A 25,754-nucleotide genomic window follows, 5' to 3' on the forward strand; every position below is an offset into this window, starting at 1 on the left:
TTCCCTTTTCACAGATGAGGAAAACAAATTCCAGAGAAATGGATTCTCGAAGCTGCTGAGTCTCTGTCATTTCCTTTGGAGGTCAGACATGTTCTTGTTCTTTCATGACTTTTACATGGGAAACCATTAGCCTGATGCCAGTCTACATCTCTCTAATTCTTGGAAGCAATGCAAACCATTCACTCTATCAATATTCATCTAAAAACGTGCTATGTGCAAATCTTGTCCTGGGCCCTGGAGAGAACATTGGTCCCTGACTCAACTCTTTTCCTAGGACAGTCAATGGGCTGTCACAGGGGTTAAATAGCTATGAGATGTAGAAATGAATAAATGAGAGGGTGTGGGGCACAAAATCTTGCTTCCCACCGAGGTTCCCACTTCCAGTCTGGGAAGGAAGTCCAGGTGTATGTAACCTTTCATGGAGATCTTGGAGTTCTCTTTCTTTCTTACTGAATTAGTTGGGAAATGGCATGAGTTTTCAATAATGACCAGAGGAAACCTCTGAAAGTTCATCGTGGTTAGCTTTACAATGCTGCTCACATCTTTACAAAATGTTTTAAGACTAATGTGCAAAAGAAAAAGGTTGTAAGGACAAACCAGAATGTTACTGATTGGTTTTGTCAACAGAAGCAAATAAGGGTACCTGGGCTTGAATCCTGCGTCTGTCACACATAAAGTGCCTCTGTGACTCAGTTTCCTGAATTGTAAAATAAGGTTAATAACAGCATCTACTTCATATGGTTGTGAGAATTAAATAATTAATCACTTAGGATAATGACAAATGATAATGTACTACTCAATGCTTTTTATTTTTAATTCTTATTATTGCGATATTGAAGGTTGCATCCATAATGCATAAGCCACATTCCCACCCCTTTAAAAAATTTTTTTAAAGAGTTAGACCCATCAAAATGGCTCAGCTGTTAAGCAAAGATGCTGACAAGTCTGAAGATCCGACTTCAATTCTCAGATCTCAAATAGTGGAAGGCGAGAACTTGCTTTCCAAAGTTTTACAGACTCTAAGTGCGTGTGTGTGTGTGTGTGTGTGTGTGCGCGCGCGCGCGCGCGCACGCGCACGTAATACTTTTTAAGAGAACTAAACCTTGCCAAATTGCCAAGGGTGGTCTCCAATTTTAGCTGGGGTTTCGAGACACTCTTCTAATCACAAAGCTAACAATAAATAAGGTCAGATAGTCTTACTCCGATTTCAGCAAACCGTTTCCGCCCACCTTGACAGTGCCCAGCCTCTTCCTTCCTCTTGTCCCGCCTCCTCTGGACGGTCGCGCGAGTCATGCCGGTCCTTGTAGTCCGTTCGCAGAGTCCTGTCGTCAAGAGCCTCGCCGGAGAACTTCATTTCCCAGATTTCCTCGCGGCGGCGGCCGTAAAGCGCGGCGGTCGAACGGCCGGTTCCGGCTGAATGTCAGTGCGGGGCTTTGGGCTGGGGAGCAAGGTGCTTGGCAGTCTCTCCACCGCCCCCGCCGCCGCTGGCTGGGCTTGAGATGTCGCCGCGGACACCGGGCCGCTGGGCGGCTCGGACATGAAACCGTGAGGCAGGCGACAGGGCTGGTCTGCGGACATGTTTGGACGCTCACGGAGCTGGGTGGGCGGGGGCCACAGCAAGTCCTCCCGCAACATCCACTCCTTGGACCACCTGAAGTGAGTGTGCGGGGCGCGCGGCGGGAAGGCCGCGGGGCCGGGCGCGGACGCCCAGACGCGGGCTTGGCTTGCGGGGCTCGGAGGTGCGAGGAAGACAGGGGTGCCGCGGGAGGGTTGTATGTTGGTTATCCGCAAGGCTTTGGAGTCAGGGCACCTGGCTTCGAACCCTGACTCTTTCACTTCTGGCTCTGTGTGTGACCTTGGACAAGTCGCGTGATTTTTCAGTCTCCAGACACCTAACCTGAAAAGTAAGGGCATCGTTGAGTTTTCGTTTTGTGGGCTGGAGTTGTCTTGATGTCCCGGGGACAGACAGTGGCCACTGGGCTTCTTGGGGTAGCACTTCTTGGACTGCATAGTTACGAGGCCATTGACCCGGCCAGATCTGGATTCGATTTTAGTTAACAGTATGCATTTAGGCTTCAGTTTCCTTCACTGTAAAACGAATAGAGTGACAGTACCACTTTTTGTGGTTATTTTTAGGATTGGTTGGATAAGAGAATGAAGAAAACGCACAGAACATGTACAAGTGCTCTAAAAAGAACATTGATTAAAAGAACACAAGTATTTTCAGAAGGAATTCTAGAGGGATAGTCAGCAGTAGCACCTTTAGAGAAGACAGGAGGCTTACAGAGTCCTGGGGAAACAGGGAAGTACACAGAAGAGGCTAGCTTTGGAGTTAGACCTGTGTTCAAATCCTGACTTAATGACTGTAGCTTTGGGCATATTTTCTCTCTCTGTCCTTCCAATTTGCCATTACCAGCTGGGAACTGGGAACTGTACAAGAATTGGGTAATGTTGAGCATGTTAAGTGATTGATTCAGGATTGCTCTACAGGAGTGGCTAACAGAGGCACTCAAGCCTTCCCAGCCCATTCCAGTTCCTTTCTGTCTCTAAGTTCCAGTCATTATACCCTTGCTGTCTTCTGTGGCTCTGTTTATTTTCACTTCCTTTCTAGCTTTTGTTAAACTGACACTCCCAAGACGGGAGAACCTGCTTGGTTTCTTTGCACTTATATTGCCAGAGGATTGGAAGGGACTACAAAGAGAGAGTGGTAGAAGACAGAGACCTTAGAGAAATGAGAGGCTCCAGGGAGAGAACTGGAGGTGGAGGTACCAAGGGGGGGCGGAGAAGGCAGTTTCAGAGGGGACCCCAGAAGCTTTGTATGGGGACAGGAAGATAGTGCGGTAACAACAGAAAGGAAGACAGGGGTCCCTAGAAAAGATTGGCAAGCTAAAAATTAGATGGGACTTCCCCTTTGATGTTGGGGTGTAGAATGGCTTCTTTCTGTCATGGAGCAAGGATTTAGTAAATGTTTGTAAATCTCCAAATGTGAAGAGCTGGATGATTTGGGGGTGGAGAGGAAAGAGGTAGAGGGCAAGAGTGGGGGTTGGTAGCAATTCAGAAATCTTAACCGGGATGGCAGATGGCCCGGAAAGGGAGTGGGGTGTGGATAAGTGGCTGTGAAGGGGAGGATGATTGTCCCGAGGGGCTGGGTGTCCTACCAGCCTAAGCACCTGCTGGCTCTCACTTCACTTGGGACTGTAGCCCCTTTAAATTCCCATTATTGTGTTACTTTGCCTGGTTAAGGATTTCCTGTTTGTTTTATTCATCACAAGTCTATGAGTTTGATTGTGTCCTATATAGATAGACTTAGGATCCAGGTAGCTTAAGGCAAGTTTCAATTCTGGTTTCTTTGTTATAATGTCTTTCTGGATAAAACTTCTTAGTTTGAGGAAACTTTTGACTGGGCTGCATGTGATGGCCAATGGGACATTTTTGCTGGCCAACAATGGACACCTGGTAATGTAAAGGACCTCAGGTCCCTTCCTGATACCCTGGGAATGTCTCTGGTTCACTTCAGAGGTCCTGGGAAAAAGAGCTTGCCCACCTTAATTCAGGCTGCTCTGTTTATTCCCTTTCACAGCTTCAGGAACCTGGGTATTGATTGGCACAAGACCTAGAAGATCCAAGGTGACTTGGAAAGGGGGCTGCAGACATCTAGTGCCTACCCCAGTGCTTGTGCTGCCTTCATCTGCATTCTGAGTACCAACTCCTGGGGGAGACTGCTAGCTGCTGCTAGGAGACCACAGTGGAGCCAGGACTCTTCAGTGTGTCAAATCTCGGGACTCTAGTGGTCCCAGGGGTCTGTAGAATTCCTTTATAGAAGCTTTCTGGAGGAGGCAACACTGTATCAGAGATCCCCTAAATGGGGAAGTGTCATCATAAGGCACAGCCACATTAGGGGCACCATAGTCAGATTTATGGCCAATCCAGGTAGGAACTCATAGCTATGGGAAGCAAGGCTGTGAGAAGAAAGAGGCTTTATCAGACATGGGGGCCAATGAACACCTAACGTTTGTCCAGTCTGGGGTGGGGGTTGGGGAGCAGAACATGGGATTTTCCGTACTGAAACAGGAAAGCCAAGTAAAGCAGAGCAGATCGCCTTCCCGGTTACTAAGTGACTGACGGCCCCAGATCCTTTAAAACAGACCCAAGCCAGGGAAAGCGTGCATTCATGCATCTCCTGCCGCAGTCTCTAGATCAGGGAGACCCAGGATGCATCACCCTGCTGGTCTCCAGGACATCATTGTCCTGATGTAGCAGTCTTGGTGGAATAAGAGGTTAAGATTTTAAGAAAATTGAGAGTAGGGTTCTTTAGTTGTTGATTTTATATTTCTTTCTTCAGGGTCACAGAGGTGTAAGGGGGAACAAGTCTTTCTCTGCTCCTGAGTGCTGGAATTACAGACATAATGTGTCTGTATCACATACTGTGTCACTATACCCTACCACTGCTTATAAGGCATTCTTTCCTTCACAGCACTTCCATCTTACAAACTGGAAAGAAACTTTTCTGTTACACACTTTTTGCTAAATAGTGAAAAGCTGTACTTGAATTATTTACATACCAAGTTTGGTCAGTCACTTAGTTGGGGACAGATGGAACAGTCAGGTTGTTATTCATGACACATCATTGATGGTTCACTGCCAGACTAGTAACAAGGCTGTGACATTAACTGACAAATGTCTACCCTCAGCAGAATCTCTACTTATAGAGTCCTTTGATTGTTACTGAAATGTCATTTGGAAAGGGGGCCATTTGCCCACAAACTGATAGAACCTTGGTTGTTATGTTGTTGTCTCAATTCTAGTCACTTGATGATGTCAAGATTCTTGGTCCAAGTGATGATCCTGCTAAATTGCCTTCTGAGCTGGTGGAGTCTATTGGATAGCTCTTGTAACTGAACGGTGTGTTCTAGCTACACCATAGCAGAGAGCGGGTGCTTAGTTAGACGAAGCTGCCTCCTTTCTTCTGGTCTCATTCTCAGCAGGTTCTGGGCACCACTGTGTCAGCTTAGCCATGCAAATGGGAACGAAGCTCCTTTTCTCTTTAAAGCTTGTGTTACTCTCACCCATGCTGTGTCATCCTACTCCAGTCCCTGTTACAGATTGCCTTTGCTTGCCAGAGTTCCAGAAGGTCCCTTTCAACTTGGGGCACAGGCCATCTGAAATGAACTAAAGCCCAGAATTCACGTCGTTCTCAAGCCTTACTCCCTGGCCTTGCCTACTAGCTCACTCCCAGAGGTTGCCAGGTCAGCTGACATCCTATATAAAGGCTAAATTCATGTAGGTCTCAAAGTATTTCAGACTTTGCCCTACCATTGAGCCTGGGAACACAGGCACATGACTATTCCTAGTGAGCAAAACCCCTCCAAATGCAGACCTGGAGGATCTAAGGCTGAGTAGTTATTTTCAGGTTAGTAGGGTGCCAGGGATGGGTAGGAGTGGAGGGAATGACTCAGACTCAGCAGGATGCCTTGAGAGAGCCTCCTGAAAGGTTGGGTGAATGACCCATGCTGTCAGAGCTTCAGTGAGGTCTAGGACCCTAAGTACTAAGGCTTGATCCCACTGGGCCTTATGAGCCACACTAGAGAACTGAGACTTTATGCTGCAAAGATTTAGGGCCCTTTGTTATCAAGGAAGGTAAAGAGTTGGAGAGGGTAAAGGTGGGCCAGCCTGGAAGGGGAAACCACTTTTCCAACGGCAGCCATGCCTGGTGAGTTACTGTGACACCTACTGGAATCCAAGCTTGTTGCTGTGGTGGCCCTTCTCTCAGACTGCAGTACATATCTACATGCCATCTGTCTGTCTGTGCCATCTGTCTGCACGCTTGTTCTCTCCACTCAGCTTTCCCCTCCTTTTCTTCCCATCCATCCAAATACCTAGTTCTATCCTTAAATTGCTGCTGCTTTTATGCAAAGTGCTGCAAGGTTTTAACCAGTGAGAATCTCATGCTTTTATGTACTGTCTAATCCTTTCTGGGAGTGGATTAGCTACCAGGTCTTGTAGATTCTCCAAGCTTCATTCTGATCTTGAGTTTAGATTCCTAGGGAGCTGGCCAGGTTTCCACAGGCTTGTCCTTTGTCCTAAGACAGTGTCTTAGTTTGTATACATCTGCTTGTCTTTCTTCATGTGCACATATGCTTCATGAAGTCAGGGATCTGTGGTTTGTTCGTGTGGGGATTGTCCAGTACTTGTGCAGAGCCAGATACATAGTAAGTGGTCAGTAAATACAAGGTGAACCAAAGAGGTACTCCTGACCATTCTTTAAGGGCCTGTGCAAGAGCTGTGGCGTTTTCTAGGGCAAATGGCCCTTCCTCCATTCCCCTTCCTTGTATCCTAGGCTCCCTCCTACTCTCTGGCCTGGTTTAATGTCTTTGGGGTGATTCACCAGAAGCTGTTAACACGTTCCTCTAAGCCTCCAGGCTGATCCACCAGCACCACTTAGTTCTGTCGTCCAGAATGCTGGACACTGAGCAGATGAGTTCAGGGCCCAGAATGGGACTTTCTGGGGGCTGTCTTGAGGATTTCAGCTGCTGAGAAGGCCAAACAGACACAGTGTCCTCGACTTCTTTCTCATACCTAAGGCCTTGCGATCGGAAGATGAGTGTGATTTGGGGGTGAATTTTCAGCTCTGTCATGCTATATATATACCTTCTCCCAGTGCTGTCAGCTTGTGGACAAGTTTCTAGGTTTTCCAATGGGAGCGTCCACAGTACAAGTCATCAGACTCACAGCCAGCCTCAGAAACTGCCTACTAAAGAGAACTTGGGTCTTAGGTCCTGAGCTTCTTTCTCTAAAATGGACATAAGACTGATTGTCGACACAGGCTTTTGTTAAGTGTTGTGGTTTGACTTGTGAAATAAAACTCTTGGGAAAGCAAGGTCTAGGGAGGAGGTGGATTTGTTTGTATCTGTAGTCCTTGGTGATGAACCTCTGGTGTACTGGTTCCATGCTGGCAGAAGGCTATAGGTTTTCAGTCTAGGCTTTGCAAGCTTGCCAGTGTGCAGGAGTCTGATACTGAGATCCTACATCTGCTGAGTTCTTCTGGGCATTGATGGCCTTCCTTACGATCGCTCAGATACTGTCTTCATGCTTCTTTTGTTTTTCTTATCGCTGACGTGGGGCTTTGCTCTGTGGCAATGCGTACACGTATGCCGTGCGTCTGGAGTATGTTCACTCCTGAGTTCCTTCTCCTCCACCCTCCTCTCAGCGCATCCCTTCTCACCGTGGTGCTCTTTCCTTTCCTTTGTAACCTACTGAAGCCAGTTTGTACTGCCTGCTAGAATTGACCTAGCTTGTGGGTTAGTCTGGTGCGGTGGTCAAAGAGCATTCCATAGTACCTCAGTCCTCCAGGATGTTCCTTGAGCACTGGAGGGAGTTCATGCCACGTGGGGTTTTTTGTTTTGTTTTGTTTTGTTTTGTTCTGTATTTGGTTTCCTGTTATGCTCTCATAAGTCCATGCAAATGCATTGCTTATAAAATATTGTTTTTATTTACTTTATTGATTTGGGTTTTTCTTTTTCTTGTTTTGTTTTTGTTTTTTCCTGGTTTTGTTGTTTTTTGATAGGGTCTTGTGTCAAACTTGCTATATAGCTGAGGATGACCTTGAACTTCTGACCTTCCCATATCCACCTCCCGAGTGCCAGGACTGCAGGTGTGCAGCATGGCTGTGTTTTATGTTTTATGCAGAAACTGAGCCGAAGGCTTTTTACATAGCAGGCAGACACACTGCCAACTGAGCTACAGACCTGGCCGTTGCTTACATTTTTCTATAGTAGACTGGGATCCAATTGCCTGGTTTTAATCATGGCTCCAACCATGTGGTGTGGATCCCTGGGCTCCTCCCTCAGCTCCCCAGAGGACCAACTCCAGAGTTGTGGACAGAGCTTGCAATAGTAAACATATTTGCCTTTTGAAAGAGAAGATTCAAATGCATATACAGTTCCATGGGAAAACATCATTGTCGTGGTTGTTATCTTCATTTGATCTCTATTTGCTGTAGTTAAAGCACAAAGTTTGGTTTGGTCTTCTGAAACTGTTGTAAATAGGGCTCAGCTTGTACATGAAGTCTTTGTAACTTCCATGTTCATCTAAAAGTAGGGAATATGAATGCTCCTGGAAGGTGCAAGAGACATTGCTATGGGCATTCTTTTCATTTGATATTCATAAGTAGTCATCAATAGCAAACATGTTTTTACTTCAGTGTCAAATGGGGAAATGGCACAAAATGGACTTACCATGAACCCCAACTATGTAAGTAGAAGAAAATCCAAGTAGTAGTCAGCTCTGGGCAGCAGAGCAGCTGACAATCTCCTCTTCTCTTTTCTTATTGTCAGAATTTCCAGTCTTTCTAATATGCATTTTACATTTTGAAATAGAAAGTTTTTAAGCTTAGCATCTCCAAATACTTTAATGACCTTCTCTCTCAAAGCTCAGGAATAGCGATCCAGCCAGCTTCTCCGATACTCACAGGTGAATATATTTTGAGGGTCTCTTCCTAAAACATTGCCCAAAGCAGAGTGCTAGGCCCTGCAGAGATGAGAAGCTGGGCAAGGTCAGGTGTTAGCATCACAGAGCGTCAGCACTTGGAATCCAGTGGGCATGTCTGTGTGTCCACAGCAGACTTGTGGAAAGTAGACATACTGAGCAGTACTATCTACACGGAACATACTGAACAGTGCTGTCTACACTGAACATACTGAGCAGTACTGTCTACACGGAACATACTGAACAGTGTCTACACTGTACTAAGAAGCTTCTGAGCTCAGCTGTGCGGCTCAGTGGCAGGGTGTGTGAAGGATGTGTGTAACATCCTGAGTGTGACTGAGGACCAGAGAGAAGTGAGGGGAGAAGGAATAAAAGACATGGGAGGCAACATCCAACCGTTGTGAAGATGTCAGCTCAGCTCTCCAAACCTAGCTAGGATTTAGGGCAGTGCCAATGGGAATCCTAGCAGCATTTTTGTGTGTAAATTGGAGCTGTTTTAAAATATTTGTGGAAATGAGAAGCTTAAAAAAACGACCAATATAGTATTGACAGAATGGAAGCCAAGAAGTTGGAGGGCTACAGTGCCACATAACACAATTTATCATGAAGCTGCAGTGCTAGAGGACATAGGCTTGACACTGGATAGACAAATTGATCAGGAGAATTAGACCAACTGCAGAGACTCACATATGTGGTCACCAACTAATGAGAAAAGTGGCCCTGGAGTGAGCAGAGAAATGAGGACCTTGTAAGTGGCAGTGGGCCAGCCAGGTTATACATTAGTGTGGGCTGGCACCTGATACTACCAAGAAAACAGGACCCTTTATAACTTAACGTAAGCAAGGATCTCTATAGATCATTATGACAAGAGCTGTCTGGAGGTCGGCAATGTGGCTCAGTGGGTTAGGTGCTTGCTGCCTAGCCTCATGACCTGTGTTTGAACCTTGGGACTCACATAATGGAAAGAGAATCAACTCCTTAAAGTTGTCCTCTGAGTTCTACACATGTTATGGCATATGTGCACCCATGCGCATGCATATAAATACAAACAAATAAATAAGTAAACAAACAAAATAATGTTTCAGTATGCTCTCTGAAGGAAAGATTGGTAAGACTGACACTAATAAAATGTAGAGGGCTGGTGAGGTAGCTCAGTGGGTACAGGTACTTGCTGTGCAGGCCTTACGACCTGAATTCAATCCCTAAACCCAGTGTGGAAAGAGAGAACTGCTCTTGCAAGTTGTCCTCTGACTTCTACATGTGTTTTATGATATATGTATGCTTACCCCCCACCCCCATAATACACACACACTAATAAAATAATTTTAAAGGCTATTATAAAGACAAGGAAAAGAGAGGCCAGTATGGAGATAAAGTGTATCCCTGTATGAATGAGCATTTACCACATAAGTATGGTTGTCAAGGACCCCAGTGCTGAAACCACTGGAAATGGCAAATCTTTCCCTGGGTCAAGCTTAGGAGAATGGCAAGGCTGGAGTTCAGATGTTGACAGCGTGTGCAGAAAGTATACATTTACTCTGCTCCCAGATAACTGTAGCCTGAGACTGCTGCCCTGCAGAGATCCTCTACCAAGATTAGCTGATCTGCTTCCTCATTCAGCGCTTTGATGCCTAGTTGCTGGTGTGGCTCCAGCATGCCCTGGCACCCTAATCCTGGATTTGCTGTGCATATATCTGTTGTTTCTTCATTCCTGGTTGCTCTAGTAAATTAGTCTCAAATCTGTGGTCACAGCACCACAGTTGGGGAAAACAAGCTAGAATATTTATTATCCAGTAAAGGATTTATATAGAGAATAGATAAAGTAAAGGATATATATGTATATGATAAATAAAGAGTTCTACTAATAAGTAAAAGTCACGAAGAATAATAAAGTGGGCAAAAGTCTTGTAATTGGCCCTGCCCTAAAGAGGAAATGCAAATTTTCCATCACCGTGTGAGAGAAGGCACCATTTCACCTTGGTCTTCCTGAGGTAAAACCCCCCACAGGACACCATGAAAGCCTACAGAACTACACCACCAAAAAAGGCTGAGGACAAGTATTGGAGAGGCTTTGAGCTCATGAGGGCTCTTAAGCGTGCCTCCCAGCCACGGGGCTGGCAAGGACTGGGTGTAGCTAAGCCCTTTGTGCTACCTTGGCCTGTGCAGTGCTTACACTGGGTACATCCCGTGGTTAGGTGAGTCTGAGAGTCATGTGAAACCTTCCCTTGGTGCCAGGCTCCTGGGAGCTCTTAGCATCTTCTGACTAGCCTGTCCTTCATCTCTGAAAAAGCCTTCTAATAGGATGTTCTTCTGTTTCTTTGTGCTTTCTTTGGAGTTTACAACCCTTTCCTATCCTCCCTCCAAGTCCTTCCATATCATCCTCCCCTTCAAATCCATGGCCTCTTTTCACTAATTGTTACTGCATGCATAAATGTAGATGCATGTGTATTACTAAATATAATGTCTTCTGTCAGTGTCATGTTACTTGTGTGTATGTTTTCAGGGCTGTTTGACAGTAGACAACAACAGTAGACAGAGCCAAAGTGTGCTCTTCTCTGGAGGGAGACTACCTCTCCTGCTTCTGGCTCTCCTTAGTTGCCTGTAGTTCTTTGTGCAGGATTGAAGCCTCATGGGCTTTGCTCCGTCCGATTCATTGGTGCCGTCCTTGTTCAGAACATGTTCGGGCAGTCATGTTGGTGAGACCTTATGGGTGTAGCTTCTGATGTTGTCAGGAGACACAGTTTCACAGCAAACACCCTGGTCCTCTTGGCTCTTATATTCTTCCCACCCCATCTTCTGCAATGTTCACTGAGCCTTAGGTGTAGGAGTGTTTTGTTGATGTGTCTGTCAGGACTGGGCTTTACAATTCTGCATTTTTTGATTGGTTGTGACTTTCTGTAGTCTCCTCTGTTGCAAAGAGACATTTCCTTGATGGGGGCTGTAAACCACACTTATGTGTGGGCATAAGGACAAATGTTTATAGATTGTTGTTAGGGATTATGCTGGTTTAATAAATTAGTGCCTGTAGATTCTCCAATAGCCATGACTTCACTAGCACTGACTAGTTAGCTAGGTTTCCAGCACCAGGCATGGTCTCCCTCTTGTTGAACAGCTTTTGAGTCCAAGGTATGTGTGCTTCTGGTTATCATGGCATGCTGGTTGTTGATATGGTCCATAGTTGTCAAAGCTGGTAGGGCTGTTGGTTGCTTCCCTCCCTCCTTTGCCTTCTGATACCATGAAAACTAGTTCTCAAAGAGAGGGTGTCCAGCTGGGGCTTTGGACCCTGTTTCTGAAGAACATGGTGTCTTCAGCAATAGGAACTTACCTTCCACTCTTGGGGATAACCAAGGGCAACAGCAATAGGCCGTGTGTTTTGGGAGTCTCTTAGACAGTCCTGGCCAACAACTCAAAAGAAGGCTTCACATATTTGGAATTGGAGTTTTTAACTAGGTAGTCATTGGCTCACTGCGGGTGCACCACCAGCCCAGATGAGAAAAGTTCCCAAATAAGACTTTTGGAAGCAATTACATAATGAAGGAAGCTATCCTAACAACTAGCACTTTAGTGGCCCCTCCCCTTCTCTCCTCCTGTCTCATTATATAACCCTGGCTGGCCTGGAACTCACCTACTTCTGCCTCCTGAATGTTGGGATTTCTTTTAAATTTTTGTTTGTCTGTTTGTTTGCTTGTTTTTTTGAGACAGTTTCTCTGTGTAGCCCTGGCTATCCTGGAACTCTGTAGCCCAGGCTGGCCTTGAACACAGAAATCCTCCTGCCTCTGCCTCCCAAGTGCTGGGATTAAAGGCTTGCACCACCACTTCCCGGCTAAATTTTTGAGAGAAGGAATCACTCTGTAGTCCATTTAGGTTAGCCTTGAACTCAGTCAAAGTAGTCCTCCTGCCTCAGCCTCCCTAGTGCTGGGCTTCCAGGTGTGCATACTCTACCCAGCTTGACTTATCTGCTCTTCCCAATGCCACCAGGAGGACGGGTGCTTCCATTTTACAGAGGATGTCATCAAAGTACAGAAAGATGAAGTAGCCTGCTGCCTCGGGATTACCAGGTTGTTAGTAGTGATGGAGACATCCAGGCCTCAGTGTGCCAGTGCAGGCATCTGTAATACCTACTGCCTCTCCAGAAGGGACCCACAAGTTTCACTTACTGCTCCAAGTTCCTTGGACCTTTCCCACCTCAGTTTTTCCCTCAAGGTCCTTTTTTGCTGACTGTCTGGGACCAGCCTGATATCACCTTCTAAAGTCTGGAATTGAACAACCTAATAAGGATGTTTATAACAACCCCCATCATGATGACCACAGTAGACCAGCAGCAGCTAAAACTGCTTGGGTATGGTGCATGTGTGCCAGGCTCCACACTTAGATGTCCAGAACACCATATTTAATCAAACAACCCTGTGAAAAGTCCTCCGTGGTTACTACTGTGGTACTTCTGTGTTCAGACAGAGAGACAGAGAGCTGAGTGAAATGCCTGTCACAGAACACAGTTAGGAGGTACCAGGGACAGGGTCAACCCCAAAACTGTTGGATTCCAAGGCCTGATGAGCTCTTTTGTTGGTGGTGGTTTGGTTTGGTTTTTGGTTGGTTGGTTTGCTTGCTTGCTTGTTTGTTTGTTTGTTAAGACAGGATTTTTCTGTGTAGCCCTGGCTATCCTGGAACTTACTTTGTAGACCAGGCTATTCTAGAACTCACAGAGATCCACCTGCCTCTGCTTCCCAAAGCTGGGATTAAAGGCATGTGCCACCACTGCCTGCCCTGACAAGCTCTTATCCTAGCTCTCTGCTGTTTTTTGAACCCTTACTTGTATAGTATACTCAGTGTGTATTAGTAGAGGCTGTCCTCTGCTTCACTCAGCGTTTATATAGCACTTGTTATGTACCAGATATTCTAGAGTATATTGGTGTCACCATGATCATTAAGATGACTTTCCTGATATGGAGGTTCCAGTCTAGTCAGAGAGACAGACCATGGAGAACACAGTGCTCTGTGAAGTACTTGCTACTTCCCAAGAGGGGACAGCCAGGTCCTCATGGGAGTTGGCGGATTGAAGTGAAAAAGCCTTCTCCAAAGAAAGCTTCATGGAGAGAGGCAGAGTCTTAAATATGAGCGAGCAGCAGTTGCTGACTGATAAGGCAGCAAGGGCAGTCTATTCAGACAGCCCACTCAGTTGAGGTCAGACCCTCAGAGTAGATGAGCTCACTCATGTTGCTGTTTCCCAGTGAGCCAGGAGTGTGATGTGTGATGTTAGCACGTGTATGCTATCCTGCACATGTGTCATAGCTCCAGAGTGGGAAGACTGCTTCTCCCTGACCTGCACTGTCAGCATTACCTTGTCCCTGGGAGAATGTCCATTGTCCTGTGGACTGTGTGAAAAGGTCATTGATGGCCACATTGGGAGTGGTGCAGCAGCTGTCAGATTTTAAGAGAGAGGGCTGGAGATAATAGCTGTGTTGTAGAGCATAGGTGTAGTGTGTAAGAGGCCCTGGGTTTGATCCTCAATAATGCATGCATATGCACATGCACACACCATTTTGATCCATTCACCCAATAGCCTGATTCAGTGGGGTTGCATGGGAGCTGCATGGGGAGCAACGTAAACAGGCAAAGGAGGTGCAGGAGGCCTGTGAACCACAGTTTAGGAAAGTGTCCCTTGAGTTTCTTGTAAGGGTAGGCACTAGAATCACAGTGGACACATAGCTTTGTAATGAGGTCCCTACAGTTTATTCCAGGGTGGTTCAGGTGCTGCTGAGTCACTTCCTTGTACAGGAAAGTGGGACTTATGTCCTTACATGCAGCATTGTGGGAAGACCTAAGTACCAAGGTTGGATGAGTTTTCTTTTTAGAGGGCTTTACCTTGTGGCATGCTAAAAATTGTACTTCAGGCTGGACATGACTGCCAAGATGAGCAGATTACAATTCTAGGTTTACCTGGGCTACAGAGCCAGTTCAAAGCCAGTTGGGTCAAATTCCTGAGATCCTGTCTCAAAATAAAATATAATAATAAAAAATGGGAGGTGACTATTGGATGGAGCTTAGAGACTCTTATGGAAGAGTTGGAGGAAGGACTGAAGACCCCAAAGGGGATAGGAGCGCCACCAGAAGACCAACAGAGTCAACTAACCTGGACCCCTGGGGGAGTTCTCAGAGACTGAACCACCAACCAAAGGTCATTCATGGGCTGGACTTAGACCCCCTGCACATATGTAGCAGATAAGCAGCTTGGTCTTCATGTGGGTCCAGACAACTAGAGCAAGAGCTATTCCTAGAGTTGTTGCCTGTCTATGGAATCTGATTCCTAACTTGCCTGTCTTGTCTGGCCTCAGTGGGAGAAGCACCACCTAGCCCTTCAGAGACTTGATGTGCCAGGGTTGGGGGATACTCAAAGGGGGCCTCCACTCTCAGAGGGGAAGGGGGATGGGAGGAGGGACAGATCAGGATGTAAAGTGAATAAAAAATTAAATAAAATAGAGTCAAGCTACCCTTTATTAAGCACATATGCATTGTTATAAAAGAGGCTTTTACAGTAAAATAAAAATATCTTCTTGTAAAAATGACGATAAACTAATCTATAATGTTATTTTATTCTTTGTAATTCATGACTTACCAAATAGTAAACTATGTCTTGCAACATTGAAAAAATAAAGAAAAAGGAAAAAGGAAAAAGAAAACTGGAAGGTGAGGTTGTAGCTTTGTGGCAGAGCCTTCTCTGTCATGTCAGACAGCACAGTGAGGACAGCGTAGAACACTAAACATTTGGGTGGGAGCAGCTAAGTCTAATTATTCCACCTCCAAGGTCTGCCTCTCTTTGTTCCCTGCTTTTCGGGACTGTGGGAAACAGCTCTCCCAGCCTCTGATAGATGTCTTGAGCCACCTCCTTTTGATCCCAATTAAACCTGTGGCCCTGACAGGTGAAGTCTCATGGACCTTAGCCTCCCCAGCCATTTCACTCTAGATTTCGCAGATGAGATTGTTCTTGGGCAGGAGTCACTCCTTCGGTCCTATACCCAGTCCTGGTTTCCATGGTGTGCTGCACTAGAGGGAACTGTAAGCATTCGGAAAGCAGTGTTTAGTGTCCTAGGCTCTGGCTAAGGGATATCTGACCCTGTCCTTTGACTCCATCACCAGCTTTTTTTTCAGGTACCTGGCACTGACTACTGTTTCTTGGCATCCATCACTGATGACTGAGATAAGCCACACTTATTCTTCCTTTAGTTTCACTGAATCGGAATCCCCATGTGTGCTTTGGGAGCCTCTGATTTTGCCAGCTCTGTAATTTGTTTGCATCCTGAAGTTTTTTGGGTGCTGGTTTCAAGGGCTTGGTATGCTCTTGCCTCAATTTGGGCAGATGTGTCCCTGGCATGTAATGCCTCAGAGCTCCTTCTGCCATATTTTGGGGGTGGGAGTGACCTCTCTTTCTATCTGAATGGGAAACTGGGCTAACATAAACTTAACCACTGCTGTGTTGTGAGTGTTGCCAGTGGCCCTTGGGCCTGGCTTTCACATCAGTTTGAGTAAGCTCTTATGTCTCCCTTTTTTTCTAGGTACCTGTACCATGTTTTAACAAAAAACACCACTGTCACAGAACAAAATCGGAACCTGCTCGTGGAGACCATCCGTTCCATCACTGAGATCCTGATTTGGGGCGATCAAAATGACAGCTCTGTGTTTGAGTATGACTTGCAGTGCTTTTGTTTCCTGGTTCTTCCACTTCCTTTGGGTGTCTTTCCAAGTGTACACCATGAGTCATTCCTGATGACGTCAGGAACTGATACTAATTCCATCTTGCCCGAATATCTGTATCAAACGTCCTTGAGAGAACGTTGAGGTGCAAGCCAAAAAGGGAAGAGCTATGGAAATGAGTTTCTCTAGAAAAGCTGAAGATATTGTGGATAACATTCCAAGTTGAGCCCTATCATCTGCTCCAGGGCAAGAAGAGTGTCCTGGATATTACGGTCCTGCCCTGAGGGAGTTGCTGAAGGCCAGCATTTAGTGTTTATTTTAGTTTATTTATTGCTTTGCATATGTGTACATGTGGTACCTATGCGTGTTGGAACATATGCAGGCATATATTTAGGTGTATATGCATGTGTGCACACATGTGCATGTTTGTGGAGATCAGAGGTTGATGTCAGCTGTCTTCCTCCACCATTCTCCACTTTATTTACTAGAATTAAGGTCTCTTGCTGAACCCAGGGCTTATTAGTTCAGTCTGGACCAGCGGTTCTCAACCCTTGTCACAGCCTTTTCACAGGGATTGTCTAAGACCAGCAGAAAACACAGCTGTTTACATTGTGGTTCATAACAATAGCAAGTTACAAAGTTATGAAGTAGCCACAAAAATGATTATGTGATTGGGAGTCACCACAACATGAGGAACCTGTATTAAAGGATTGTAGTGTTAGGAAGGTTGAGAACCAGTGATCTAAACTAACTGGCCATTTTGTCCTCAGGATCTCTGCCCCTGCTTCCTGAGAGCTTGGGTTATAGGCAGGCTGCCATACCCACCCAGCTTTTCTATGGATTCTAGGGATCTGAGCTCATGCTTCTGAGGCTGGCACTTTCCCCACTGAGCCACCTCCCTAGCCTCTAATACAAACGTATTTACTGAGGGCCAGCAAGAGTCCTGAGCTTTGAGAGCACAATCTACCAAACTTGCCCCTCGGCCCACATGGAAGCTCTATTGGTGTCCCCACGTGTAGCTGGAAGATGGTGAAGGAGCCTCTCATTCCTAGAGTCTACCAACCGGAAAAATAAAAATTCTTGCCATTCAAGCATGAAGTTGAATCCCCAAAATCTATATAAAGGCTATGTATGGTAACACACATTTGTAATCCTTGTGCTTGTATGGTGAGATGAGAGGCAGGAACAGGAAAATCCCTGAAAAGTGGAAGACGGGTCAGGTAGCTTGTACATGCAACAACAATGATACCTGTCTCAAACAAGGTAGAAGGTGAGCACAAACACCCAGAGCCTCCTCTGACTTCCATGCACTCAGCATGGTGTATGAATGTCCCAACACAGACAGACACACTGGACACACAGAGAGACAAACATCTACTTGAGAGCGTCACACTAGATTACTAAGTCACCCCAGCAGCAATATCCAGGCACAGATGTTTGACAGCTTCCTCCATTGGCCACCCAGTGGTATTGAGTGTGTTCATGATTCAGGAGAGCTGCTGCTTTTTATAACCTGAAGCAGGGGCAGACAAAAATAGGTCAGGGGCCTGAAATGCTCTGGGGTCAGTTGGAGCAGTGTGTGGAGGCAGGCAAGCTCCTGGAGTCAGAGCAAGAAAAGAACTGACAGGTTTTAGGGTCATATTTTATCATTCACTTATTTTATTATTTACTTTATGGATTCAAACAGAATTATGTGGCATTGAGTGTCAGGCAATTGGTCCCTGTGGAGCTGACAGGTGAGGAGAGAGGACCACCCAGAACGGAGTCAACCAGCAGACTTGTGTGACTGCAGGGGCTTTTCCTTTTCTGTCTGTCTTTCTATCTAACATTCCTTCCTTCCTCCCTCCCCCTCTCTCTCTTTCCCCCCTCTCTCCTTCCCCCTTTCTGTCTATTTGTCTTCCCCCTCTCTCCTTCCTTCCTCCCTCCCTCCCTTCCTTTCTCTCCTTCCCCTTCCCCTTTTCTGTCTGTCTGTCCCTCCCTCCCTCCCTCCCTCCCTCCCTCCCTCCCTTCCTTCCTTCCTTCCTTCCTTCCTTCCTTCCTTCCTTCCTTCTCAGAAACAGTTTCCTATATTCCAGGCTAGCTACATTGAATTCATAGTGTAGCTAAGAGGCTGACTTTGAACTTCTGGCTTTCCTGCCTCTGCCCAAGTGCTGAGATTACAGATGCATGCTTCCAACACTTGCCTTGTGTTCTGCTGGGCAAGCACTCTATCAACTGAGCTATATCCCAGCCTTTGATTATTCCAAACTGATCCTGTTCAAATATACTAAACAAATATGTAGAAACAACATCTTCTTAAAGGAAGGTCCTATTTTTAACACACACACACACACACACACACACACACACACACACACACTCACACACACACAGAACTGAGGTGTGTACCTGGCCAATGCTCCTGGCTGTGTGTCATTCCAGCACAAGAAAGCAGAAGCAGACCTGGGGACTATAGGGTGCCTCTACCACATCGGTGTCTTCACCTTCTTTCAAGTTCTTTGTCCAGAGATCTGGAAGCTGCACACTTGACAACAGAAGTGAAAAACCTCTGCTGTCATTCAGCATCCTCAGGCCTTGCAGGGAAGCCACTTCTTGTGTTTTCCTAACCTTGAATATGGGAGCGCAAGGGAAATAGGTTTTGTGGGGAAGCTAAGGATTCCGGTTGTGTATGTCCTGGGGAACGATGCTTGTGGTGCACAGACTGCTGTGTGGTCACTTAGCAGGAAGAGAGCATCCCTATTCTGTCAGAATCTAGTTCACCATTTCATGTAAGTAGCACCACCCTGGTCTGCTTAGACAGGAAAAGGAAGAGTCAGAGTGCATGTGTTGTTCTCCCTTGCAGATGGGATCAAGGGCACTGAGACTATCCAGGCAGCCCTAACAGTCTAGTCTTGCCACTGGTGATCTTCATAGGGCGAGCCTACACATAGCAGCCGTGAGCGTATCACCCACTGACCCTTTCTTGTTCTTTCCCCAGCTTCTTCCTGGAGAAGAATATGTTTGTTTTCTTCTTGAACATTCTGCGGCAGAAATCAGGCCGTTATGTGTGTGTGCAGCTGCTACAGACCTTGAACATTCTCTTTGAGAACATCAGCCACGAGACATCGCTCTGTAAGGACACTCCTTGCCGTTTGCCTGTGTACTGCTCAGTGTCGGATGGTTCCATGTGTCTGCGTCCCACTCATTTTAGTCTGCCCAGGCTTTATCCCAATAGGCTTAGTGGCGTGTGTTTGCCCACTATTCTGGAAGACGGATATCCACTTTGAAGCTGAGGTCAGGGCTGGTTTCTGGTGGGGATTTCTTTTTAGTTTATAGACAGCTGCTGTCTGAGTCTGTTTTCTTTTACTGTAACAAATTCACTGAGACTAAGTAATTAAAAATATCTTTTATTTCTTATGTGCATGGGTGTTTTGCCTGCACATATATCTATAATCCATGTGAGTGTCTAATGCCTGCTGAGGGTATTGGATACCCTGGAACTAGAATTAAAGATGATTATGAGCCATCATGTGGGTTCTGGGAATCCAACCCAGGTCCTCTCAAAGAGCAGCTGGTGCTCTTAACCACCAAGTCATCTCTTAAGCTCTGAGAAACTAGGTCATTTAAAGAAATGAGCTTTATTTTGGCTTAAGATTTAGAAGGCCAAGAAGTTCAAAATTAGGTATCCATGCCTTGTGAGAACCTTCTGCTGCTTCAACTCACAGTCAAAAAGGCTGTGTAAAAGAAACCATATATTTGCTCAGTAAGCGCATGGTAACCTGATTTCTTTTAATCTGTGAGCTTTACAGAGCAGGTAATCCCCATTGCAATGCTTCAAGTGTTTCTTTAAAATTTGTGTTGCATTTACCTCTTTGCGTGCTTCTCTGCATGTGAGTGTGTGCACACGGCCACACTGCAGAGTGCACGTGGCAGTGGAAGAGATGTGAGTGTGTGCACACGGCCACACTGCAGAGTGCACGTGGCAGTGGAAGAGATGTGAGTGTGTGCACACGGCCACACTGCAGAGTGCACGTGGCAGTGGAAGAGATGTGAGTGTGTGCGCACGGCCACACTGCAGAGTGCACGTGACAGTGGAAGAGATGTGAGTGTGTGCGCACGGCCACACTGCAGAGTGCACGTGACAGTGGAAGAGATGTGAGTGTGTGCGCACGGCCACACTGCAGAGTGCACGTGGCAGTGGAAGAGATGTGAGTGTGTGCGCACGGCCACACTGCAGAGTGCACGTGACAGTGGAAGAGATGTGAGTGTGTGCGCACGGCCACACTGCAGAGTGCACGTGACAGTGGAAGAGATGTGAGTGTGTGCGCACGGCCACACTGCAGAGTGCACGTGGCAGTGGAAGAGATGTGAGTGTGTGCACACGGCCACACTGCAGAGTGCACGTGACAGTGGAAGAGAGGTAACCGTTCTCCTTTTGTCGGTGGAGTTCGGCATTGGTGGCAAGAGCCTTTACTTTCTGAGCTCTCTTGTCAGCTTGCAGGAACTTGCTCTTAAGGTAACTAACTCGTCAAGGGCCAGGAGAGGAGAAATTCACAGTGAGAAAGATATTAACCCACTCATGACAGCTTCACTCCATCACCTAAATACCACTCATAAGCCTTACTTCCTAACGTGGCCTCATTTCAGGAATAGAGGTTAGGACTCATGAAACCTGGGGCCACATTAGACCTTAGCTACCTTCTCACAGTACCTGGCCCCGCCTGTGAGAGAATGAAGTCAGAGAGCTCAACCTCTGGTCTCTCTGACTCCATGGGGCACTAATTCTGTCAGGGGTGGAGCCTGACCCTGCAAACTCATTTAATCGTAATTACCCTGTCATCACATGTAGTCACACTGGAAACGACATGTGCAGCTTTTGACTATGTTGAGGGTAGTTCAGTGTGGTAGGGTTCCATGAAGGACTCCTGCTGATTGACTTGCCATCCCCTCAGCATGGTTCAATTTCAAAGATCTAATGACTGAGGAGTACATAGGCCAGCACTTCTAAGAGCAATGGAGAAGGCAGAGAGGTCTTAGGGGTGCCTCTGCTTCAGTTTTGTTGCCCAGCAAGCAAGAATTTAACTCAGTTCAACCCTCAGCCCCATTTATTCTTCTGAGAGGCAGGGGCTACGGAGGCTCTTGTTATAACTCCAAGAAAGTTTGAGTCATGGACCCAAAGTAACCAGTACAGCACATTCAGAGTAGAGGAGAGATTTTAGCACAGGAGAATACACTCAGTGGTCCTCAGTGTGGTGCTGGCATTTTCTGGAGCTGCTCTTAGTTGTCATAGTCCATCCGAGTAGAGGGAGGCTGCAATCCCCAGGGCAGACCTTCAGCAGAGCATTACCAGACCCTTATCTATGCTGGGACTGAGCCAGCCTAATTTCATTCTGTGCTAGTTACTTACTCCAAATGCAGCACAGTGCAGGTCCTGCTCTTGAAAGCAAGAGAAAAAACGGTGGAGCGCCCAGAGCAAAGGCAGGTACTGACTTCTTGGGGCAAATCAAGTTGCTGGGTGGTGGTGACCTTAGCAGTGGCCACTAGGTGGTGCTGTAGCCACAGAGCCCTCCTCCTCCTCCCCCTGACCACAGATGGTGCTAATTCACATCTCCCTGTGTGGTTTCCCTTGTTATCAGCTTCTGTTTCGCTGGATCTGGAATAAGTGTGGTTTCTGAGCTCAGAGGGGAAGATCCAGCTCTGAGGTGCAGGCTCAGGAATGTTCTGAGGCCATTGGGACAATTCCAAAGTCTTGACCTTTAATATGGGGTCTTTGGAGTTTTATCTTGGTGACCCTTTTGAAATCCATTTAGGGCTAGGATTAACAGTACGTCCTTTGAAAGTTTTAGCTTCTTGGTGAAGTACCTTGAAGATCTGATGTAAATCCTTTGAGGTGGCCTCTGCTGTGCAGCTGACATGTACATCACCTTTCAGAACTTCCTGTCTGAGGATTTCAGACCTCTAGGTCGGAGCCATTAGCTGTCATCACGGGTCACCAATCTGTAATGGAGAACTTAGCTGCCTCACAGGGCTCTTGTGACCTTTATTCCAGTCTCCCCACTTCTCCAGACATGGCTCCTGATGACCCTCTCTGCCCTCTGCATTGGTGCTATTTCAGATTCGATACAAAAGTGATCCGACATGTGCATGGCTCTAAAAGGAAGTGGGAGCAGTGTGGGAGCTGCCTGCAAAGCCCAGCAGACACACACCTTTGGCTTTCAGGACAGTTTATTAAAAGTAGCTTTTGAGGCAGTGTTCTCTTTGTAGTGTAGTTTGGCCTCAAACTCTCAGTCTTCCTGCCTCAGCTTCCAAAGTGCTGGGATTAAAGGCATGGGCCACAACACCCAGCTCTGCTTCAGTCTCTGAGTGCCACCATCACAGTATATGTATGCCATATGCCCTGCTGCTTTTATTTTTACTTTTTAGTTTTAGTGGGGGAGTCATTGTAAAACAGCATAACATAGTCACAGAAGTGCAGTCAGGTGCCTGTAGCCTCCCACCCTGCACCCAGCCATGCAGGCCGTCCTACTCACTCTGCTGTTCCTGCATGTGACTCGCCCTGATCTATATTGTTATTAAATGAACCTGACTGTGGGCATCTAGGTGCTTTCCAGGTTCTCACTATTACGCTATTACAGGGAGGCATTGCACAGATGCTACTGTTGCCTCTTTGTTTGGTGACCTAAGTAACAGAGGCCCAAGAGACTGAGATTACTTACTGACTCCCAGGTTTATTATAACAGAATACCACAGAATGTCAGCCACAGTGAGGGGGTAGTAGAAAAATCCCAGCCACACAGTGGGCCCCTTTACTGATCCCTAACCCCCCACAGAACCTTGTAGAGGACTTAAAAAAGCCCCTGTGAGGAGCAGATGAACCTTGTGGCTGTCTCAGGTGTAGAATGTAGCCAGACTTTCTTCACACACCTTAAGCTGCTAGCTTTTGTGCCATTTGTGGCCCAGAAGCAACTGGCCTATAAATACAGAACTTACTGAGATGTCCTAATTTCCTCCTCCTGTTCCCATTGCCAGATCACAAGTGTTCCAGTTGTCAGAAGCACCTAAGTATTATGTTACATGGTAAATCACAGGTGGATAAGTAAGTTGGGGACAGTTTTAACAGCAAAGAGGGGGAGGTAGTGTGGCTATGACAACATTCAGACGCAGTGATGAGAGAGACCAGACACTGACAGCCTCATCCTGTTTCTATGACAACACTCAGATGCAGTGATGAGTGCGAGGCCAGACACTGATACCCTCATCCTGTCTGGCTCCTCTGTGTAAGGTTCACAAGCAGGTGCACAAGTCTATAGAGATGGGGTTGGAGTGGTTCCCTGCCTTGAGAGAAGATGCTGACAGGGCAGGGGTATGAACAAGCTTCCGAAGGAACTGCAGATACACCGGGCCTTAACTGAGTGGGGCCTGCACAGCATACATCTGTATCTATGTCCCATAAGCAGACACCTGAGGCTCACATGCTTGAGTGTTAAATGTGTGTGTGCAGGAGCTTGAGGTTCTATACAGTGCCATTTCCACATATAGCAAGCTTACCTGGAGCACTTGTGACCATGACTTACTTAACAATGTATTCAAGATTTTTAGGGCCCCACCCACTCTCCTGGCCTCTCTTGGAGCTGGCCCCAAGAGCTGCCTCAGGTATCAGAGACACGAGGGCAGTCTGGCTGCATTATCTTTCACCATGATGATCTCTAGGGTTGGTTTAGCTGATCTTGCTGGCTAGGTTCGTTCACTATCTTGGGTGTATTCCTTCATAAGGTATATGCTCTGTTGACATTGCCAACCTCCCCGACAGAGGTCAGAGGTGTGAGTAGTGCTGTTCCCCTTAGAACCAGGTTAGTGTTGGGTAGTTAGGACCTGAGGTGGTTAACCTGATGCTAGACACATGGTGGGGATAAAGGGACTCTTATGAGATTGTCAGTAGATAGAGATTAGAGACACATGCAGCCCTTTCTGGCATTCTGGCATGGTAATGTCTTCTGATGGCCATGTGGGCTAGCAGTGAACAGAAAACATGCTTGAGTCTGTCTCTTTGGGTTCACAAAGGAGGCCACAGGCTTCTCCCTGGAAGGGCTGGTGGGCCTGCGTAGTGTGTGGTTTCTTAGACAGGTAAAGGTTAAGCCGCTCTTTGTTGCTCACTGGTTGAGTTGTGCTTGTTACTCGGCGGCCTGTGCTGGCATTTCCTCCAGCCCGAGCTCACCGGTTGCACTTTGTGTTCTCTCTCCTAGATTATTTGCTGTCTAATAACTATGTAAACTCGATCATTGTCCATAAATTTGACTTTTCCGACGAGGAGATCATGGCGTATTACATATCGTTCCTGAAAACGCTTTCATTAAAGCTCAACAACCACACTGTCCATTTCTTTTACAATGAGGTGAGTGGCGCCCAGCAAGTGTATGTGTCAAGCTAGTCCAAGCGTGGAGGCCTTTGCTCTACAAAGCACTTTCCTAAGCACAGACTTTGGCATACTTAAATAAAATTTTTTGTTTTAAAATATGTGGTGTGTGTGTGTGTGTGTGTGTGTGTGTGCGTGTGCGTGCACAGGGGCATGTGTTCAAGTGTGTACATGTGTGTTCTGGGTTTGTGGGGCCAAGCAAGGGCTATAAAATTCCTACTTTGTCCCTCTCTGGTTTGTTCTTTTGGATCTCTTCCTGGACCAGGAGCTTGTTTGCATTTTGCAGGTAGGCTGGCAGCCAGCAAACCTCGTTTGCCTCCATGGTGGGGTTAGAGGCATGCCAGGCCAGGCCAGGCTTGTTAGGTGAGTGCTGGGACTGGCATTCTGGTCCTCAGAACTGGTTAGGAGGCGTTTTCAACCGCTGAATCCCACAAACTTTTTTCTTTTTTCTTCTTTTCCTTTTGATTTTTGAGACAGGGTTTCTCTGTGTAACCTCTGCTGTCTAGGCACTCATGCTGTAGACCAGGCTGGCCTCAAACTCATGGAGAACCACCTGCCCCTGTTCCCGAGTGCTGGGACTAAAGGTGTGCACCACCACACCTGACACAAACTTTTTTCTTTAATTGAACAAATTTTCTTGCTATTTTAATGTAAACTTCAGGTTAACTTGGCAGGGAGGAAAATGTCCAGAGGTTACCTTGTTGGAAACAGCAGAAACTCCATTTAGGTACAGCTTTTCTGCTCCTTGCAGTGTGACAAGAGAACTTCCAGGCCTCTCTGAGCCCCCTCCTTTGAGAAATGAGGTGAAACTATATACCTGGCTCTGGGTTTCAGGGACTCACTAGATGAGATTCCATCTTCAGAGTTGTGAGAAGTGATAAACTGGCACAGCTGTCCTTGAGGGGTCAGGTCCCTCACAGTCCTGGGAGAGCTACTCTTATAGCGCCAAGGAGCTTGAGATTAAGGTCAGTTTAGCTCACATGCTTAAAGTACAAATGGCAGCTGCGCTCTGCCTCACTGTAGGAAGGGCCCAGGGTTTTCCAGCTTCCTGCTCAGTAACTGCAGCTGGCATCTGCTCAAGGCTTGGTTCCATGTGGCCGTGTGATTGCCGATGCTCCAGATATCACTCAATCACATGCTGTTGTCAGAATTTCTGATACCATTTCCTCTCTCGTATCCCTTCTGAGAG

At 46.6% G+C, this 25,754-nt stretch overlaps 1 protein-coding gene across 13 annotated transcripts in view; it reads left to right on the forward strand.

Moving 5' to 3' along the window:
* Window positions 1–1,322: 1,322 nt before the first annotated feature.
* Clec16a (C-type lectin domain family 16, member A) overlaps window positions 1,323–25,754 on the forward strand; it is a 199,570-nt gene continuing 175,138 nt past the window's right edge. For 10 of the 13 annotated variants that reach the window (XM_006522660.3, XM_006522662.3, XM_030249311.1 and 7 more), the window contains exons 1-4: window positions 1,323–1,656; window positions 16,035–16,163; window positions 19,151–19,284; window positions 24,396–24,544. In XM_006522660.3, the coding sequence (XP_006522723.1) occupies window positions 1,577–1,656; window positions 16,035–16,163; window positions 19,151–19,284; window positions 24,396–24,544 (492 nt within the window). In that variant the 5' untranslated portion in view covers window positions 1,323–1,576. Of the gene's footprint in view, window positions 1,657–16,034; window positions 16,164–19,150; window positions 19,447–24,395; window positions 24,545–25,754 lie in introns of all 13 variants that reach the window. The other 3 variants (NM_177562.5, NM_001204229.1, XM_011246027.3) reach the window with 2 other exon arrangements.

The sequence above is a fragment of the Mus musculus genome, chromosome 16 (assembly GCF_000001635.26).
Source record: "Mus musculus strain C57BL/6J chromosome 16, GRCm38.p6 C57BL/6J".
NCBI lineage: Eukaryota > Metazoa > Chordata > Mammalia > Rodentia > Muridae > Mus > Mus musculus.